At 37.4% G+C, this 22,327-nt stretch overlaps 1 protein-coding gene across 2 annotated transcripts in view; it reads left to right on the top strand.

The window, feature by feature from the left end:
- Positions 1–22,327, top strand: part of PCDH11X (protocadherin 11 X-linked) — a 438,876-nt gene that overhangs the window by 306,170 nt on the left and 110,379 nt on the right. For both annotated transcript variants that reach the window (XM_071757565.1, XM_071757566.1), the window contains exon 6: positions 4,982–5,180. In XM_071757565.1, the coding sequence (XP_071613666.1) occupies positions 4,982–5,180 (199 nt within the window). The remainder of the gene's footprint in view (positions 1–4,981; positions 5,181–22,327) is intronic.

Here is a 22,327-nt window from a genome sequence, read left to right as displayed (position 1 = left end):
AAAATCAGAATTGAGACTACTATTTCTCAACCTTAGCAGCAGCACAGCCATAGCACAACTTTCATGTGTAATTATTATTTAATCACATGTCAAATTGAAGACTTACATGAATTAAACTTTAAAAAGTATGCTTTCAGCTTTCATTTTGACACCTAGTTAGCATACAATAACTGCCTTTCAAAAGCTAAATAAAATGTTTGACATTCTTTAAATGTTATTTTCAGGTTTATTTGCCTTTTTTATTATTTCAGTTCTTTGTTCTTATTTCAAGAAGCTCAGAAAAAACAATTTAATTGTTAAATGTTGCTGGGAAATGTCATGTGAGATATACTCTTTGGTGCAATGAGGGTTAGAGGCTGAAAATAAATATCCATTCAGGTTGTTAATCAGAAATGTGTGAAGTTCCAGGTTCATAATGTTTTTAGTTCAGCAATGATTTATCTAATGAGTTTGCTCCATGACCTCTGTGCTGATGAAGATAGGAATTTCAGCTTAGCTTCTAGTTACTTCAGTGAAATGTGTTATCAGTGTAAATTCAGTTCTTAAAGAAGGTGATGTTAAAAAACCTGTTGCATGCTCACATAAAAAAACATTTCACAAAATCATTCTTTAGCAATAGCTAATATATTAGATTGTTAAGTTTTAAATATCTGAAATTGCAATTTTTTGGCCAATATTTAAAAGGGTAGATATTGTAAACTGGGAAACGAGTAGGTTTGTTTGATTTGAAAAGTATAGAGAAAATCAGAAGCTGATATGGATGCAGTCATTAAAGGTAGAACAGTAATTGTTTAGTAAAAAGAAGGCCTTGTTCAACAAGCTTGATCTGTGCCAGATGACAGTTCAGGCTAATAGTATTGGCAGTGCTTGAGGGTGTTACTTCTTCATGTGAGATGGGGAAAATACTGATTTTAGTGTCTGCTGAGCTCAGACTGATCAAATCAGATGGATATGATCACTTGAATAACACTACTTCTCCCCATTATCCCCAGTGGACAGATCCCTCATTTTGCTCTTTTTAAAAAAACCTGGCCTGTCCAGTACAGAATCATTGCAGGCTATGCTGAAGAAATTGGAAAAAAAACCCCCAAAAAACTATTAAAGCATAAAAGGTGTTTACAGTAGTGATTTATTGGCAGTGAAGTGTTTCTTGTTGTGTGTAATAGTGCTGGCCAGGAGTGTTTGCATCTTTATAGATGCTTCAAGGGAAACTAAAGATCATCATTGGTAAAAACTTGAAAGTTACTTGAATTTGAGTGAAAAATTATAATTAACGAGATTATATATTTTGTCCATTACAAAGTAAACAGGAGATTTAGTGGTCTGAGCTGCAATAAATATGTGAAATATACAGATTATAAAACAATTGGGAAAAACTCACTGGGCCTTATGCTGTACACAGCTGAGTTTAGGGAACGAAAAAAAAAAAACAAACAACTGGCTTTCCTTTATTGAGTTTCAACACAAAGATCTGTTTCCCATTGGGTTTGTGCTTACATCCTTTTCAGCTGTTAAGATTTCTTGTTATTCTGATAATTTTACATTGGTAGTAGCTGAGTCCTGTGTGTCTCTATCAAAGCATATGGAAGAAAAGATTGTAGTTTGGGAACAAAGGTGGGAGTTGAATAAAAGAAATACTGGAGCTGGAATCTATTGTTTGATTGAGGATTTTCCTTAGGAACTTAGAAATACTGGTTGTAACTGAAGGTGGTTGTTGTCTGGTTATATAAGGCATACTTTTCATACATTTCATGCTTCCTAGCATTTGAAGGACATAAGGAGCTGAAAAACTGAATATTAGTAGTGAAACCTGAATTCAGTTAAAAAATATTTTTGACTACTATTTTTTAATTCACTGTCTGCTAATAGTAGAGAAAAATGTTGGAGTCCTATTCTTGTAATTTCATGCTGTCTTACAGCATCTCCTAAATAAGGTCTGTTTAAAAGCAGAATTATTATCTAAATAATATAATTAATTCAAGATAAATTAAACAGTAATATTTTTATGATATACTTTTAAAAGGATATTAATTTGCTTCAATGAATGAAGATAATAAGGTTAATAGTTTAATATTCCTCAGTTGATATCTGCTGCTTTTTCTATTACCTTTTTTCAGTTTTTGATTATAAATTGGCTAACCCCTGGTGTATAATTCCAGAAATCATCCCTTCAATGGATCCAAAGCTATTTACTTAGACTCATCTTTTATTATTCCCACTGCCACAGTCTAATTATTGTAGTGAAAGATTGAACACAGAATAGTTTGGGGCTTTGATCAGTCTTCATATAAATTTCAATAATGAGAGTAAAAGGTTTGTGGTTTTCTGAGATAATTTGATCCCTCCAGACACACTGCTATTACCAAATGCAGTTCTTTTTTTGGATGCTGTATGAGACCTCTGAGAGAATTTGTGTCTGGGTTCATGACATCTCTGGAAGCAAAATTCTTTTTTTTGATACCAATAAAGAGTAATTTAATATTGTTAAATATGACAGACAAACTTTACACTACTATACATTTTTCCTTAATTTTTCACTTCATTTCCCCTATCAATGTAATTGTCTGTATTACAAGTTCTTCTGTCAGCATTTCCAAAATCCACTATTAATATCCATAATGGATTTACTTGAATTTTTCTCTTTTCGAAAAAACATGCTAACTGTCAGTCAAATAAATAAAACAAATGATAATCCTTGTTGCTCTGTTCCTATCAATGCTAACTCCCTTTGGAAATAAATAGAAAAGCAGCTGGAGTCTGAGGATGTTTTGTAATCTTATAAATTGAAATTTAAATGCCTCAAGGAGTTAATTTCCAAAATAATTGTGACAGAAGATAAGTCCCAGCTTTTGGCAAAACTTTATTAGAATTACTTGTTTCAGATCTTTGTCTGATGCTTGGCTGAGTTAAGAAAATGGCAACACTGCAATGTAGAGAAATAGCAGTGCTTTGGTTTCTTCTCCAGCTCTTCCAAAAGGGCTCTGCCTCAGTGTTCTGGGGTGTTACGTGCTCAGGGACACTATCATCCTGTGTGATGGGAAATCATTCTGTGCTCAGGTTTTCAGAGCTCCTCAGCTGATTTATTGGCTTAATCTGTTCCAGTTTTTCTTAAAGATCTGCTTAATGAAGGCAAATCTAAAATCTGCAGATTTGGTAAACAGGAAAGCGGAACTGGAAGGCAGAGTGTACTTGATGATAAACAGGCAAAATCATCTGGAGAAACAGAATGGCAGGAAGAATAAATGCAAAGTGCCTTACTTAGGTTCCAGCAATCCACAGCACCACCCAGAAAGGGGACAGGCAGCAAAGATCTGGGCATTATGGTGGCTGGCAAGGAAAATGATTTACGTTGCCATGAAAAAGGCAAAGCAGCAGTGGATCCTGCAGGAAGTGTGAAATTATGCTTCTGCTCTACTTCATGCTTTAAAGATCTCATCTGAAACTGTGTACTGAGTATTGACCAGTGCACAGAGGAGCCTGTGGGAGCATGGGTGCAGGGGGGAGCAGTAAGAGGTATCTGAAGACACACGACAGATTGAAACAATAAAGACTTCTTCTGAAGTGGTCTGAAGTGCCAAATGCCAGAACAATGAGTGTGAATGACCAGACAGTGATGGATGGAACTGAAGAAGTGATTTATTTTGTATGAAGACATGAGAAGAAAACCTCTCCATTAGTAATGGTGAAGCACTAAAACAGATTTTCTGGGAAAGCCATGAATTTCTTACTGGTAGTTTTTAAGAAGAGTTTTCACTCACATCTGTCAGGAGTTGCATAGGTAAAGTTGATCTTGCCACTTTCTTGGCTGTACCACTGTATACAGCAGCTGTCTGTGGGCATGTCGAATCATATCAGAGATTTTGAAAAAATAGAGGAATGTAACTTTTTAGCAAGAACTTAGCATCATCTATAGGAATGAAATATCTAGGGATGTCTGACAACATCTGCTGTATTATAAACTCAGTATATACTTTTTTTTGCATAATTGCATCAAAAATCTGCTTTCCAGCATTACTTATCTCAGCAACTGAACTGGAAAGTTTTGCATTGCCTTTCAATTGGAATTTTGAGTAACACCAAGCTAAGAACACTGCAAGTTGCTGTTTTGGGTTTTTTTGAATCTTCATGTTTCATGTTTAAAAGATGTGGAAATAAGACTTAGGGGGAAAAGCAAAAGAGCTGCTTCTTTCTTATTTTCTCTTTTCTTTTAATACTGGGACAGATTTACATTTCAGTTACTCAACTCTTAAATCACACAGAGTCACTTAGGTAATGAAAATACTGTCCTGGGCCTGATGCATCAGATGCTCCATTTCGATCGTTGTGCTGTGGTGCTTTCCTCCTCAGCTCTCTGTTTCCAGCTTCCAGCCTTTTGCAGTTAGGATACAGGTCTCTGGTGTAACAGAAATCAAAGGGGTTGTAATGAAATATCTGAAGGAGAGTAGTGGAATCTACTTTTAATTCATTACTGTAATGGATGTGCAAAAACTATTAAGACTGTTTTCAGTACATCAGGCTTGTTATTTGTTCTTTCTCTGCCTTAGAAGAATCCAACATTAGAAGCGTGTCGCGTTTTTTAGGCGCAAAAGTGTGGAACAGCTTTTAATGGGAAAGAAAATGTTTTTTTGAAAACTAGAAAACTGAGCAGTGAAATAAATTGAGCCTCAAAAAGTGATTGAAATCTCCAAGTCAATATACAAAAGGCATCCAAAGACTTGTGAAGTCTGACAGAATCTCTTTAGTTTGAGGTGTCTTTCATTTTGCATCAGGGCTTACATTTTTAAAAAATAGAAGAAAGCGGTGCTGTCAGGTGAAGCAGGTTTGAAAGCAGGCTGCCTGTTCATGAAAGCCTGAAATTGTGCACAACTCTAGATAATGCGTCTTCAGCAGATAACTGAAATAATACATTTCCTAAATTGGTTGCATTAAGCAATTACTGATACCGTAGTGGAAACCATATAATTTTCTTCCTTCCTTGTAGCCTCAGCGCCGTGTCACGTTTCACCTACCAGATGGCTCCCAGGAAAGCTGCAGTGACAGTGGGCTTGGAGACCACGAAGCCCCGAGTGGTGCTGGCACGTCACACCCTCTGCCCCTTGGCTTCCCCCAGGAGGAGTACTATGAGCAGGCTTCACCCAACAGCCGGACAGAAGGAGATGGCAACTCAGACCCTGAGTCCAGTAAGTGATCAACTCTGGTCATCTTAGTTGTTAAATCATGGAGTATTGCAAGAGGGCTGCTTTTTCAGGCTATCAGTAAAACTGAACCTTGATTTTAATTTGGCCAAAGAAGCCTATATTTCTAAAAACACCAAGTCTGACCACTGGAAATAAAACAACTCTTGAGCTGCGAAGAGTTTATGGATGTTCTGGTATTTTTATAGATCTGCTGTGCTGTACACAGAGGAGCTTTCTGATGAGGTTAACACTTTTGCCCTTATAGTCATAAATACTGCACTGAAGGAGTTTATGCTTTTTACTGTGTTTCCCTATCCAGCACTACAGCACACTGTAGTTTGTTTTAACTGCAAGAACTTCTAGATGATAAGTAGGTCTGCAAAGACCCTGCAGCCTCCAGAAGTAAGGGTATCTTTGTCTTTTGAGGGTAGCCATGTATGTAAATACATACAGATATATATGTATGTGTATACAGCTTGGGTATGTAATAATCATCTCAAAAGAGTTTTTCATCTTCTGGCCTTTTCACCAGCTTCTTATGATACTGAAAACAGGCAAAATCAAGGTGAGCTCAGGACTGTGCTGGAGGTCTGGGTATCACTTTCCTTGTCATGATGTGGTAGCCAGTTAGAGACTGCACTGTACTGCAGTCAATTGTTAATTGTCCAGGGGCTCTTCATCTGAATTAAATTGAACTGTGCCATTGATAAAGAGACACCTGAATGTGTGTAAGCCTCTAAGGCCTTGTTAGCAGCCTAATAAGTGATTTGAAAATACATCTGTTCTGGGCAAAACTTGGCCCGAAAGGTGTATTTCAGCTGCTTTAGTGTATCATGAAAAATGAATTAGTAAGTCCCATGCACTTGAAATAGCTCTGTGAGAGAGTAGTTACATCTCTGTACAGGCAAATGGAACGCCCAGCAGAGAGCATTACTTTTGACTCTAGACTGGCTCTGACAAACTCAGCCTGGTTCTTGGAAATGGCAATGCTGCCCTTGCCGTGTGCTTCCCAAGACAAGCTTCTCTGCAGGGATGAGGTCTGTTCCCTGTTTTTCTCCTCGTTCATAAACTATTAACTGGGGATCCTCAGTTACAGACCTTTTAAATTTGTAAGGTTATGTGGTTCTTGGAATCATGACAGAGTATTACTTTTTTCCTGAGCTGAAAGGCAGCTGACAGGAACCATCAGAGATTTTGAATGTACTGAAAACATTATTCATCATTTGGTTTGATTTGTGTTTAAGTATTTGAAGATTTAATACACCCTTAAGAATATTCTAGACAGTCAAACTGCATTCTTCACAGAATGCAGCAGATCTGAAGGGCTACAAGAATATGCCAAAAGAAAGAAAATGAGTTAAATATTGTGTTTGCTGCTTTTGCTATGCACACTCGTGATCTGAACTTGGTTTTCATCTCTCTCTTGTTGCTGGTACCTCTGGTATTTATGCTTTGCTGAAGTGAGCAGGATTTACATGCATTTGGGTCCTTCCAAGTGCAGAGCATGGGACAGGACCTGGTGTCTGAGGAACTGTCAGTTGTCTTGTCTTGCTGTTCACAAAGAGGCTCATGTTTCGATTAACCGGTGCCTTTTTGAACCCAGTTTTTGCAATTTTAGAATAAATATGTTTCATGACTCTTCTCGAATGTTGCCCTAAAAGTCATACAGCTTTAACATCTGAATAGCATTGACACATCACTGTGTGTACCTCATGGCTTTCCAAGAGTGATGTTGAAGAAAATTTATCACCCAACAGATCTCTTTTAAAGTTAAAATCATCACAGTTTAATTAGCATTTATATTATATGAAGACTTTTTTTTTGCCTTCTAACTTGTATCTTATTGAAATAGTTTAATTTACACAATATAGCATGATGCTTACAGTGTTAAAAACATGGTCCTTTTAAGTGTATAGTGCTTGGTCCTTTTTAGTGTATAGCATTTATATCTAATAGGCTGTATCTAATGGCAGAAAAAGCACCATAGATAAATAGATGTCTGTTATGTTCTCACATCTAAGTAAAAAAGAAGAGGAAGAACCACAACCTATTTTTATTCAGCATACTGCTGCAAAGTGACTCCTTGTAGGTAAGAGCAACCCAAATATCTTGTGTGCTGATCTGCGAGTTTGCAGCCTAACTTTCATTTCATTCACTTGTGCATGTGTGACACATTTTCTCAATAATAGTGAAAACCATTCTGAATTTATAGTTTCTTCTATAATAATGACACTAGATTTTTTTACTGTTTGTTAGGTTTTTGTTTGGTTTTTTTCATCTAATTTGGAGTGGCATGCAATATTTGAAATATTTCTCTTGTTTCATGGACCAAATATTTTTAATGTGAAAAGGGGAAGGAATATACAGTTAGATAATGAGCAGAATTCATACAACAGAATTCACACAACAGAATAAGCATGGCCTTCACTCTTTGTCAAGGTCTCTAATGTCTGACCTGTCTTAATCTGAAACTTTGTCTGAAACATTAAGACTGATAATCATTTGATGGTGATTTAGTTCAAGTTTGCCTATCAAGGTGACATGGAGTGGGATGAAACAACTTCAATAATGTCCAGAGCCTACTGAGACTTTAAGTGGCTTATGAAAGCTGATGACAGATGCCACATCACACAGGGATGTATTAAAAAGTTTTTTCTTCCTCTTGTTCTTCCTGATATGGTTCTTAGGTTTTGTTTGTTTCTCTAATACTGGAAATGATCGTATTTTGGAAACTTTCCATTTATTACAAAGCACTGTAAAGATGGGCATTGCTTAAAATAACAGAAGTTTAGAAATTCTGGTGAGAGGAAGCCTTACAAATTCACATCCAACATAGCACTGAAGCTAAGAGGAAATAATAGTTGTAGGAACACAGTGGTTAGAAAACTGTGACTGTAATTTACATGTATACCTTTAAAATTAATTGACTGTACAAATTAAAATTAGCAATAGGCTATTGAAAATGATTTGTCTTCTGTTACTTTACTTACCTTCTCAAAAAAGTCTAATGTGCAATGTGGCAGATGTGTTGTAGGGAAGAGATGCCAATAAACTGTCAGACTAAGTAAATTGTAATATAAAAACGTGTGTTATCCTTAAGTAACAGCACTAATGTGTGTGGTGTTCATATATTTTCTGCTCATAGATTGCTCAACCTAATAAGGATGCTCCAATAGCTCTCTAAGCTAAGAATTTTAACTGTAACATCTTTTTTTTTCTCTCCCTCCCCATATTCCATTTAAATATAAAACACAGTAGAAACAAACACAAAAAGTAAGATATTTTTATTTTTTTCTTAAACTTCTCCAGCAAACTGTCTCTCTTAGTGGACCATTTTTTGGCTGTAGGCAGTGATGTTGACCAAAGGGATTGAAAGGTACATGTTAATCACAGTAGTGCTTGGTTAATTCATACATGTGTAAAGTAGTAATGAAAAATTTTCATGCTTCACCTGTTTTTATAGCCTTATCAAAACAATCTGTTGGTTTGATTTGTTGTTTTTTTTCCTCTAGAAAAATAAACACATTTTTATTTTACTTGTGGAAGGTAGACTGAGAAACTGGGCATGGTTAAGAGGAATATGATTGCAACTTGAGGGGGGGAAGCTGAAGGCAATCTGCAATGAAATAAATTTAACTATTTTGTATAAAAATATAGAAGTATAAGCAAAGCTATTTGAAAATTAAAGGATTAAGTAATGAGGCAAATCACACTGAGAGAGTTTAGAATAACAGGAAAGTGGTATCTTGAGGAGAGGGGGTCTCCATAATGATATGTAAAATTAATTTTTGACTATAAAGCTCCAGAAGGTTGTTGTGAAAATAAGAAGGTGTAGCAGTAGGGAAAGAATAGTCAGAGGGTGATATGTACTGTCACTTCATGGTCACTTTGAACTGGTGTTGCCAGGGGTATCTATGGCTGCTTGTTTGTATCTCCCAGTAGCATCTTCTCTTGTGGCAGCAGAAACACTTGCAGAGCTGCTTGGGTGAACAGGACTGAAGAATTCTACTGGGCTCAACCTGATCTAGGAGGGGGAACAAAAGTTATTTTTGAAGCAGATCAGTTCCCTGATTCCATCCATTCATGAGGCACATTTGCTTGTGGATGGCCAACAAGTGAATGAGTAGCTGGGGCAAAGCTTATGCTGGCTTTAAGTGATCATCAGACTTCAAGAGAATTAGTCTTAAGAGGAATTAAGACTGTAATCTGTGGTATTTAGCCCTGTAAGGAGGTTTGCAGCAAGGATGACATCTGTTCATGATTAAAGATAGCATATACTTCTTCCCCAAAATTAAAAGAGCACTTTCACCTTGCCTTAATTTTTGATAAGGATGATGTTGATGGGAGTGAAGACAGGCTGATGAAGAATGATGATAATGGGACTAAAACTCGGAGCAGATTCAGTACATTCATGTGGAGGAGAGCAGATAATCTTCCTCACAGGATATCAAAACTGACAGTGTTTTCCTTATTTTTCTGTAATTCTAAGACATAAGGTGTCAAGAAAAATAAGTGCTCATTGAGGCTTCAGTACTGGAAAACATTTGCAAGAAAGACATTAAGATTATGTAAGCAGAAGACTGTTAATAGTGTCCTAACTTTCCCAAGGATGGTCTTAGATTAGCTCTATTTTCTAATTTCAATTACATGTATTTTTAATATTGGGGAATATCTGTATAGTTAGTTTGTATAGATTTAAGAACTAATAAATATTATTATTACATCAAGCTGAAGCATTATTAAGAAGGTAAATACAAAAATTAACAGAAGATGGCAAAAATCTCTATAACTCTCTTCATTGATGAGTTCAGGATTGAAAAGCAGGAGCACGTCAAAGAAATATTCTTTTATTTCAAAGCCAAGCCATTTCTCACTGAAAATGGAGGTGAGGAAGCATGTATGACACAAGAATTGAATTTTACTCAGGATTTGGAGTACTACAAGTGGGATGAAATCTTATAGTTGAGAATCTTTCTCACAGGGACAGGTTTAAATAAATAATAAGTAAATTGTTAGCTGAAAATGACATAAAGAAAAATGTAACTGAGTGTGATTGTGAAAAAATGCTGGGTTACTCCCAGTACAGGGAAATTAAAAAAAAGAAATTAAAAAACAAACCCCAAACCCAAGACAGTGATGGTACCACAGCAGGAATATTATGAGTAGTGTTGTCTTCCCGTGTTATAGAAAGGTGAGCTCACTTGAGAAACAGGTGTAAAGAAATACTAATACCAAGGGAAGGGAAAGCCTATATATAGAAAAAGGAATTAATATTGGCTTGTTTAAACTGCCATGCACAGGCTGGCTGGGACGTAGGACTGCTCTTGAATATGAGCGGGGAATGGGAGCCAAAATGAAGCACTGGATTGCTTCCCAGGCAGAGGAACAGAGGCTGTCTGTAAACCAATTGATGCCAGAAATTTGGGGATTTCAAAGAAGATCAGTGAGGAAGTATGGAATCAGGAGTGAGAATGCTAACTGGTTTTAGAGAAGCTTGATAAATTCCTGAGAAGGCAAATAGCTCGCCTTCTGCAATAGCAGCCAGCCTGTTCTGTGATCCAAAACATCCCTTACGTTGGTCATATAATAGCTCACCATGGATGTTTTGCTTTAGCCTTTGGCTTTGAGTACTAGTGCAGGGCTGCATCCCCAAGTGAGCACTGGGGAGCTGGGGTTTGAGGCCCCACACTCCCAGCCCCTGGGAAACCTCACTGTGCCAATGACTGGCAGGGGTCTGTGCATCACCTGGATGTTGTGAGGAAGAAAGGGTCAGTGCTGCCCACTGAGACCTGGAGTTTTTGCCAGGCTGACGTCTGACACTCAGAAACTCTGCATTTGCTGAAATACACTCTTTAAACATCATCAATAAGGCTGCTCTGGCAGATGGACTTAAGCCCTCATGCTAGCGCACAAGGAAAAAAAAGAGCTACAAAGTTTAAGTATATTGTTACCTGTCCAAAAACGTGGGCTGAGTGCTTACCAGCAGATAGGATTTTCTTTTTAATTATGTTTTCAGTTTATTATCTTCCTATGTGCTTTTAGTTGAGCAGTAAGGTTGAGATGTAACAGTAATATTTTTACACTGTTGTTGCTGAATTGAAAACACATTATAGCACTTAGGTCTAATTTGAGAAAAAAAGGAAGATACTGTCATTAGTTGAAGATAATAAATCTTGGGCTAAAATACATCCCAGTCTACCACATCTGCCCATTGGGTCCCTTTACTTCTACAGTATTGGGTTTTTCTATACCCCTGGCTGAACACTAATAATTAATTCAGAAAGTGCTGAGGTAATTAATCTTTCTGAGGCTATAGAGTTTGATTGATCTTCTGCCTTTAATCAAATTAGCTTGTATGTAGGTGGGAGAATGTAATGGCTGACTACAGTACTGTGCCACTTTGTGAAACACCAACCTTTCCAGTGACCTCCTGAGAGTAGGCCCATGAATCACGTCTGTACAAACCACCACTGCAAGCATTAAGTGGCTGATTTAGAAGATGGGGAACTGGCAGAGATCAAAATCAGGACGTGCTCAACGTTCACATTTTAAAGAATATCTCCATTAGAAGTGCAGCTTTACATCTGCATGGCATATGCTTGAGGGTGCTGAATGTCACTGGGCTGACAACTGTGTGGATTTTCCAGGTGTTTTAGCTACCTTCTTCTACAATAAAATAACAGGCAGATAAACAAGCCAACAGAAACTCGTATAAAACAAAACAATTTGATATTCTTGATTTGTTAATGACAAGAGAATGGAGAGGGGGGAAGAGGTCAGATTGGAGAGGTGAATTTACAATGATGTAGGTGAGTGGCTTTTGCAAGCAGATTTTTACTTGTACCTAAGGGATATGGATTGCATATTGAGAACTGATTCCAAGATTTGTTAATTTGATCCCTGAATGCCTGACATAAGAGTTGGTAAAGCAGCTGACACAAAGGGGAAAAAAAGCAAAGCAGAGGAAAAAATGCAGAAGCAAAATATTGAATCACTTGGGCTCAGTCAAACACAGCTCTGTAAATGCAGACTCTGATTTTCAAAATCTTATACTTTCTGTGAATAGGGGCACTCTCTATTAATTCTTCTAAATGGAAATTTTAGATACTTTGTTGTTGATATCAGAATATATTGCTTTGATGTACATTTACAGCTGTTAGAAAGGGAGTAAGATAAAAGCAGGTTTTCCAGGATGTGCTGTCTTCTATCATGCAAAATCAAGGGGGATTAATGGGGAAAATCTGTTGAATTTTCTAGACTGTATACTGGGACGAAGTAATTCAGGCCATGTAATTGTGAATACCATCTAATGCTGTTCTTGACTGAGGTTTTTGAAAGAAGTTACTCTGTATAAAAAGATGAGAAAGAATAGCTCCACTTTGCAGTTTAGAAATAAGTAATTTCCTGTGAAATAATAGGAAGACTTTAAAGTGCTTGTTTTGGGGGGTTTTAATAATAAATGAGATCTGACATGTATAAACAGTGATTTAGTGGCAGATGTTCCTTGATATATATTTATGTTATCACTTAAGGTGACATTGTAATGGATAATCCCATTATTTTCTGTTTGAGGTTTATGCAACTTTTAAAGTACATTGCTATAGCAAGCAGCCTGGTGGTGCAGAGGTGAACAGAGAACAAATTTCTTCCTTCTGCTTTTTCAAACTCTTTTTAGATCTGACTTGCTGTCATATTTGCAGTAAACAGAGGGCCTGAAGTTTGGCTGGGAGAGTGGAATCTAATTTGGAGCCCCATGTATCCGGGGGTGTATACTTTGATGGTTACGATAGCTTGAGAAGTCACAAAGGGCACAGATTAAAAGTTTATCTGGAGCATATGAAAGCTGAAGTCATAGATAGAGTTCCTTTCTGGTGACAGCTTTGAAGATGAGTGTATCTGACGTATCTTAAATCTAGTTATGGATGAGATAGCAGTTTATCATGGGGAAGCAGCCCTCTGCGAGCCAAACAATTTCTTATCTCATCCCCTGGCTTTGCCAGTGACAAGTGTGAAGACCAGGCACAAGTGGCAGGTGGCAGCTGGAGCCTGGGGTGGCAAAGTCACCCCCATCAGCAGGGCACCCAGTGGAGGGAGGCACTGGCCCCTCCTGACAACAGGCCCTGCTTTGCTTCTGGTTTTTAGTAGGCCACCCATACAGTAAGATAAAGTTCAAATGACATTTGTATTTCTGTTGCTTATGAAGAAAGTAATTTTGTGTTCTTCTTCTGTCCCTCGTACTTTGTCTCAAACTTTCCCTTCTTTCTTATTTTAAGAAAATGATGCAATTTGTTTTATTTTTTTTTCAAGTCAAGCTAATCACTGGCACCAGGAGGAGCTTTTAGCAATATGAAATATTCAGATGTTTGTTAGACTCTAGCTCCTGTTTTAAAAACAGAAATATAGAAAAAACTTCCTTTTGTATTTTATATAATTTAAGCCATGTGAAAAACTGCATTATTATAATTTTATTTGAAGCATCATAATTTATTACTTGAATTCACTGTGATTAATGAAAACAATATCAGGAAGTACATTTAATGACTGTCTGCAGCAAGCAGTCTGTCTTAGAAACTAAACAGAAGAATTGAATGAAGAAGACTCCCAACTGTGAGTGCACTGAAAGTCAGGACATCTGCTGAGTCAAATCTGATCAACTCAATAATTCTGGTGACTGCTGTCCTTGTTTGTATAGAGATGTGGTGGTCATCCTTTAATCTGAAGTTCTCCTTTGAAATGGACTTTCTGTAAGGAAATAGGATCCAGTCTTGAAGTCTGCATAAGGAGCACTAGAAATTTTTTTCAAAAAAAGCTCAATTATATCCATGTATCCCAGAGGAAGGGAGAACTTTTCCCCTTTACCATTCAAATATCTTCTAGTCTTCTGGAAAAGCATCATGGTGGTTTTCTAAGCGTGGGTTTTTTGGTTTTTTGTTTGTTTGTTTGTTTGTTGTTTGTTGTTTTTGTTTGTTTGTTTGTTTGTTTTTTGAGGTTATATAATCTGCATTGTGTTTTCTGGTTATTTCTCAAACCTGACTTGGCTGTGGTAAGGTCAGGAGAAGGCGGAAACCCTTGCTCAGGTTTTGGGCCAGGGTGTCCCTGTGCAGTATATGTATGCAGCCATTAAAACCTGCTATTCACTGCTATTATACATACATTATGAAAAAAATATATATATATTTGACTGTATTGATCTGGAGAGACTTAGGCAAAATATTTATGGGGGCACTTTTGAATTTATGTTAGATCAGAGATTGAGATTCTTACCTTGTATTTAGTACAAATAAAGTTGCTGCTTTCTAATTAGTAGCAGGATTTTGGATGGGGTGTGTTATATTCAGAATGCTGTGTGATTCACTACTTCTTTTATGAAACCAAGTGACATTCTAATGGTTCATACATGTTTTCAGAGTTAACTCTTGACTATGGATATTGCTGATTCCAGCAATCCCAGAGGATCTGATCTCACAGATTTTTTTCATAATTCTCCTGTTCTCATACATTTTTGGTTATTTGTACATACCAGTTTCCATGTTTCAGTTTGAATTAGATGGTAAACTCCCTGGATTACAGACGGAATTTTCCTGTGTATTTCTGGGGCTTCGAGCACAATGTGGCTGTTAAGCTCATTTTATGCTCCCAGTACAATTGCAGGAAAAATACTAATACCTGTATAATAGAAATGGAGCTGATCTATGCAAATGCTGTACTAGCACTGCTTCTAAGGATACCAGGTCTTTTTGTTTTCATTTCATCCTGTAAAAATAGCTGGCTTTTCTTGTATTGCATTCCCAAGGTTCAGTCACACTGTTAATGATGATGTGAATTGGGAAACTCACCATGTGGGAAGGCAGGAGCTGTGTGTGGGCGAGGAGAGGTGCCAGCACTGTGGTGGGACAGCATCCTGCTGCTTCCCTATGCAGAGTCACCCCCCACCACTGCTTCATGGAGCTTCTTGCAGTAACAAATTCGAGTAGCCTCACTGTATAAGGTCTCTGGCAAATAGCCAGCTGCATTTCTGTGTGTTAATAACTCTGATTTGCTAATTGTGTTTAACAAATGCTGTTGTGTTCCTCAGATTTGTGTTACTTCTGTCAGAATGAGCCAGCACTGTTGCTTCCTGAATAGCTTGGCTTAATAATAATAGGGTAGAATAGTGAGATGGAACAGTAGTTAGCAGCATCTTCCCTTTTTCCTGCTTTTTGCTTTGAAGAAAACATTGCCTTCTGACATGCCTTGCTGCCAAGCAGCACTGTTGCAAGGCTTAAAGCTCTACCTAAAGCCTTGGTGCATCAAATTAGAATTCTATTTAAATAATAATAGGAAGCAACAATTGATCCAGCTAAAATGCTGCTTCTAGGATAAGGATATTGGCAATTCAGTATGGTCTACTGTACTTAAATTCATCTCATCCAAAATAACTAAATTTCTTTGAAATATCAGGAAGAACAATGGCACTGTTTCAGTAGCTCTTCTTTTATCTGGTTATCTTGACTGATGTTCCAAAACCAGTGTCCCAGAAGATGTGTCTTCAGTAGGATGCGATCTTATAAAGTCTGGCCCTTGCCTAATACTTTAAAAGAAAGCAAACATTTCTCTACTGAGAAAAGCTTTACTCATGTCACATACTAATAATCATCCACCAAAGAACTGTTTAGAGAAAGACAACATCTGCCTCTCCTCCTCAGAAGTACATATAAAGAAAAACAGTGGCAATAAAGGGAAATAGGAATGGTGAGAAAAGGCACTTTGAAAACTATAAAAGCAAAAATTCTTTTTATTTTATTACCACCAATATTAAAGATTTTCTTTACACACATGCTCATTTTTTCACTGGGGGGTCACATATCATTGATAACAGATTTCTCTCCTTGTTTATTTATTTATTTATTTATTTTTGTGAAGATCAAAAGGATCTCTCTCCATCAACCCATTATCAGTCACCTTACTCCAACCTACTCCAATACTGGAATATTTTCACAGCATTGTGAGAAAAGATGTATGCCAGAGAAGATCTGTGAAAAACCAGGTCCTTTACCTTGCATTGCTATGTCCTGCGAATGCAATTGTATTTGTTTATGTCTGTGTGTCTGTCTTATGATACTGAAAAGTTTAGATGCTTGAAGTATGGTTCATAAAGTATACTAATAGATAAATAATCAGCTTGGTAATAAACTTTCCATTTTTCCATTTAAAGATTGATAATTACAAGATTTTTAGCTCTTAGGAAAAGGATAAGGTACTTTCTCCTCAATTTTATTTATATTTTTGTTTACATACATCTGAGCTACAGAAATATTTCAAAAGCACAGTGCTTTGAATTAATCTGGAGCCTGAAAAGGACATTTCTTTGTTTATTTTTTTCTTCCTCCTGAAGTCTTCTGATTTTTTTGATACAACAGGACTATTTTTGTGGCTGGAGTTTGTGTCTGTATCATCGTATGACTCCTGGCCCTTCATTTGTGTCAGAATGCAGCAGATTGCCAAAGCTATGTCACAGCTTCAGAATGTTTCTCTCTGTCACCCTATAACTGGCACAGCAGAAGAAAGCAGCCAAGGAAGAGCAAGTGACATTGCAGCCCTTCCTTTGCTGTGGGTATCAGCTCACATTGTAGCTGGTGGGGCTCTAACACAAACACTTACTTGCTCCATGAACCTAATGAGGACATGTGGTTTATTTGGGACAAGAGAGCTGACTCACTAAACCTTAGGGCAGTAGATTTTGTGTCTTTGAGCTCAGACAAGGCTCTTCCAGCGAGGCATTTAAGGAGCATTTCTTGGAAGTGTTTGTTTCCAGCAGAGCCCATGCTGAGAGGGGCAGGTGCAATCAGAGGCCCAGCAGGTGAAAGCAAGGAGAGGAAAAGAAGGAGTCACAGCATGGGATTAAAATTGCCAAGGAGACCACTGTCCACATCATGATAATTCAGTGCACTGTCATAAAAATTAAACATGCTGATAGACAATGCTACCATGAATCCCAAGAGAGGGAAGATGGGAAGATATTTAGGAGCAGGGAAAAGAATAAAATGGCCTGGCTTTATTCTAGCTCTGGGGTCAGGAGTGAATCATCATAAGGATTAAAAAAAATAAATAATAATTTAGCCACTAAAGTTGTTGTAATAAAAAAACTCCCCCACAATTATTTCTTTCTGCTCTTTTTATAAATACTGCATTTTAGGATTTGTTTTTTCCTTTAAATCATATTTACAAGGAATCGTGGTACTGCTTTGTACACTCATCATTAACCTCTGCTATCAACTTTGTATTTCTAATCTAATGAGTTCAGGGGAAATTGTAATACAAGTAAGCAGATGTTTTCTTTTTTGTGTAACATTTATTCTTGCTGAATAAGGTGAAAAGATTATATATGTAGAAGGGCATTAATATTTCTTGTTAAAGTGTGCTTTGCAGACTGAGGAAACATGCATAATAGTATTCAAAAGTCAGGGAGTAAAAATATGAATTTGTTCAAAACATCTGTGCTGCACAGTGCTCTGACAGGAATAGGGGAATGCTTTATCCAGTACAAAAATCAGAATTTATTTAAAAGGAATAGCTGTAGCTGCTAATTTTCATCAAGACATAAGGTTAAAAAGTCTGTGAAACAGGGGGTTGGGTTGGTCTTGCTTCATTACCGTGAAAAAAGAAACATTTAACCCTTGGACAGAGTTGTCAGTTTTCTCATAGCAGGATTCTCTGCAGCATCATACTGTGGTTCCGGTGTATTCCTCATTCTACCACCACCACCACCATCATCTTTATGTTAATCAAGAATCTTTAAAAAAAATACAGACTCAAAACAACAAGACTGTTTTAATGCTCTGGCTATCAGTTATTTTTCCTTTTTTTCCCAGAGGTGATTTTAGAGCCATTGCCCTATTTGCCAGGGGAGGCCCAGAAGTGCAGCCCTGAGTGTTGGTGTGCCCCAGGCCACCATCATGGATACTGAGCAGCTCTGCAGACAGGCCCTGGGATTCCCCTTGACATGTGGACACAGACAGCTCACAGTGTTAGTCAACTGGAACTGGCATTACCTAAGTAGTTTTCTAGGTTATTTGGTTAGTATAGACTGTATGCCAGAAAAGATTTTGGTTTTTTAACTAAATGATTGGCAAAGTGAATTATAGGTGGTCCAACCTTTGTGCTTAGAAACCAGATGCAGACAGCTGCCTGCAGTGGAAGACAAGAAGATAGCTTCTTAGCTGCAAGCCTGATAAAGGGCTGGAATATCTAGCAGAGCATTATGGTTTTAAAGCATTTAAAGCATTTTAAAGCATTATGCTTTAAAAATTGATTACACTCTAAGCATATACTGTAACTGTATCTTACTTTTCACAGTGACTGAGAGAAAATGAATCTAACATACTGCACTTAAAATTCTTAGAGTAGTAATGCACAACTTTGAAATAACCACATAAACAGAGAAGACAAGGCAGGTCACAAAGATTTTTCTGGTCCAGAAGCTGGAAGAGAAACTGTGACCCAGCCAGGCAGCCAGCATTTCTAATTCCCAGTCACTGTATCCTTTCTCTCTTAGCAAATGTACTCTAATCCACAGCCATTTAGCATGCTGAGGTGAGATGTTAAATACAAAGAATTGCTTTAAAACGATGTGCTTATGACAAAAACTAGCAAGAACAGAGATCTTAAGGTTAAAGATGACATTTTTCCTTCAACCTAGGCTGCAGAGAAGGAAGAGATTAGTTTTAAAAAGGCAAAAAATCCCCAACAGTAAAATAAATAATAAAAAGATTTTAAAAATCTGATGTCAGTGCATATAATTGTAAATAAGACTTATTTGTCTTTCATTGTTAGAATACTTTCATGGAGGCAAGATCTTTCTCAGGTGTTTGCTCCATATGTGCTTGATTCAAATGATCATTGTCTTTGTTTCATGTATAACTACTTGCAGATGGCTGTATTTTAATGCATATGGCAATTTCTTTTTTGATGTTTTTCCACATCAGTAGATGATGGTTCTAGTTAAAAATCATAGAATCATAGAATGATATGGCTTGAAAGGGACCTTGCAGATCATCTAGTTCCAACCTCCTTGAGGTTTTAGAGAGATACCAGGACATCTCCCACTAGACCAGGCTGCTCAAAGTCATGAAGAAAAGGAAATAAACAAGCTTGTTTTTCAGCAAGAATACCTTTGAAAACAAGTAAGCTTTTTACTCGGGTGTTAGTGGTATTTCTGGAACACTCTTTGTCTGAACTTCTGTTATTTTCTACTCTGTAACAATGCTTTTTCACTAGCAAACATCTTTCCTGCTTCGCATGTGAGCAAGGTCTTCCTGGAGGGAAATTAAGAAATTCTTAATGGATGACATGAGATGGGCTGTAAAAAAGGGGTTGTGTATGTGTGTGTGTGTGTGTATAGATATGTATGTGTAACATTCTTATAAATTGTGTTGGATTCTCTGGGTGATTTCATTCTGTAAAGTGAAATAATTTAATTTGGTGGATGACTGATATAGTTGGAAAAATCTGGTGACATTTTAACTCATCAGGTATCTCTCTAACCCTCACTGAGGACTGTGCAAGCTCCTATCTGCTCAGAGCTCACCTTAGTGCTGTTCACAGTTTCTCTGATTCTTGATAATTTACAAGGAATCATTTCAAGTACTGAAGAGAAACAAATAAAAATAAACCCAGTGTGAAAGGATAGGTATGTGACACTCAGTAAAAGGAAGCCCAGCACTGTAGTTAGCAGAGTTCACTGTAAAATCAGTAAGATAAAACCCAAACTTTGTAGTTCAATTTCAACAAATTCCTTTTTCCAGAAGAGAAGTTCAGCTGAAAAGTGGGATGCCACTTCTCTTTCATGGTTTGTAAGAATAAGAAAGCTTTCTCTGGAGTCCTTGATGGAACTTGAATTTTTATTCCCATTGTATCAGAAATTTATCTAACTTCTGCTCATTTCAGGAGCCTCAGGAGTAAAATGTATTTGTAAATCACCATTTGAGAATCTGAACTAAAAGGCCTGGTTTATTTGATGTGAAAATAATTCTGGTTTCATGCACTGAGATCTGTAATGTGTGACAATAATATTGCATTGATTGTACTTGGTTTGTTTGGAAAAAAATAAGCAACCCTGACTGAACTAGGCAATTTGCAGTCTTGATTAAACAGAGCAGATGGAGAGTGACTGAGGAGAAAAAAAGAGCTCTGGTGCTATGGACAGAGAAGTTTGATGAAGCAGTACAGTTTTTTTCTCTTTTTTTTTTTTTTTTCTTTCCATGTGCTTCAGATTGGTCACTTGTTTAGTATCAAAATGATGGGATTGTAATGTACTTTTCCCTGATCATTTTGAATTTAGAGTTGCCTTTCAGCAAGGCCCTGGTTTGCCACCCAGGATCTTCCCTAAAAATGTATCTGCTACAGAGTCTCTGGTATTAGTGAGCTTTTGCTTAGTCCTGCTCTGCTTGTCCATGGCTATATTTTTCCAGTCTAACTTTGTCATCTGTGTAGTGGCATCAGGATAGAAGTTACACATGGCCCAGGCTAAAGAAACAGATAATTTCTGCCTCCAAATATGGTGAAGCTGTTGAGTAGTAAATAACAAGAACAATCAGTCCATAAATCATGGCAACTACTGTTTGCAGTTATGAAATCTAAGGCATTAATTAAGAACCACTGAGTGAATAAAGTGATAGATCTGTAGAAGTTATAGTGGTAGATCCAGTAGATACTCCATGCTGGTAATACAGTACACATGACTCACAGGCATGATACCAACCCAAGATCTAGTTAACATGCAGTGTCCTGTAGACCAGATTCTCCAAAGGTTTGTGTTCTGGACCTTAAAAAGGGAAAGATGTCTTTAAGCTAAGTTTCAAATAACCTTTTACATTGAGATTCTGCAAGTCACTGAGTTCTACAAAGGCAGATTTTTTTCCAGCCACCAGAAAAACAAACTTCTTCTAGATTTAAGCCCAGCACATTTAATCACTAGAAATTGTTTTGAAGTATATTCTCTTTTCATTTTAACACTGAAAATTGTATGTGCTCAGAAAGCTAAACAGTATGTCTGGCTTTAGCCTGTGCTCATTTATAGTGAGTAATTATCTAATGATAGCAGTGTTCAGCATGCATGAGAGCTCCTCTAGCAAGATTGGGAATTTTAAGGAAACACTGTAGATGGAATGATAACGTCTCATTTGTATTCTCTGTTTCCTGGCCACTACTGCACTTTGTAAAGCAACTACAGAAATGGGTTGCAAACACATGTAATTTTTGTGTGAGATGAGAAAAGGCTCAGGGATCCTTAAATAGCACCAGTAATCTTTCCCACACCTTACAGTATTAGAGAGTACTTTTCCAAGCAAATCACACATTGTATGAAACACACTTTCAGTCCTGTCCAGTAGCACGCCCATTGCTAAGGCCTTTGGGCATAAACATGTGCAACTGAAGGCAGCTTTAGCTCTGCATGGTGATGTGGACATGTAGTAGAAATTTTGTCATCCACCTCATTAGTTGGAAAACCTGATGATACCTTTGTTGCAGCAGCAGTGTGCTGGAAAACACATTGTAGAGTTCCCTCTGTCTAGTCTGGGCTTTAGGACTGTGCAGAGTACATATGAACTGTGACTTGAGCAAAAGTGGTTACTTCCACTCTAGGTAGTGAAGGTTGTTGTTCATACCATCTTCAATATGGGCTTCCACAAGGCACGTTTGTACCTGTGACAGTGTTTTATCTGATTCATTGCTGTGTTCACCAGGTTTCAGTCTGCTGGGCTGATGGGCAGAGGACATGACTTTTTTCTTGCTGTCAGGGCTCCACAGGAACCCTCCAAAAGAATGGAGAAAAAGCCTTTTTCTTCTTGCTAATGTCACAAACTTCCATCCTGCCCCACTGGGGGAGTAACTGAAACCATGGCACAAACATGGGAAAGTTTAGATTGAAGAGAGGCCCCATATTTGTGTGCATTTCCAGCCTTCCACTCAACCCATGCGTGAAATTGAGTCTAGCTGATTGTGTGTATGGGAAGGAAGGTTTATGTTTGGTAGGATTTGTCTTGCAAACTCTAGGCATATCAGTGTACTAAATCAAAGTTACTGCTCAAGAAAAAAGCACTTACCATACAGATTATTCTGGGTGTTCTCCCTAGTGTGACTTGGTCACATCTTCACAGGCTGTTGTATAG

Source organism: Heliangelus exortis, chromosome 14 (assembly GCF_036169615.1).
Source record: "Heliangelus exortis chromosome 14, bHelExo1.hap1, whole genome shotgun sequence".
Taxonomy (NCBI): domain Eukaryota; kingdom Metazoa; phylum Chordata; class Aves; order Apodiformes; family Trochilidae; genus Heliangelus; species Heliangelus exortis.
Note: the sequence above shows the minus strand (reverse complement) of the source record. Positions and strands in the feature narration are given on the sequence as shown.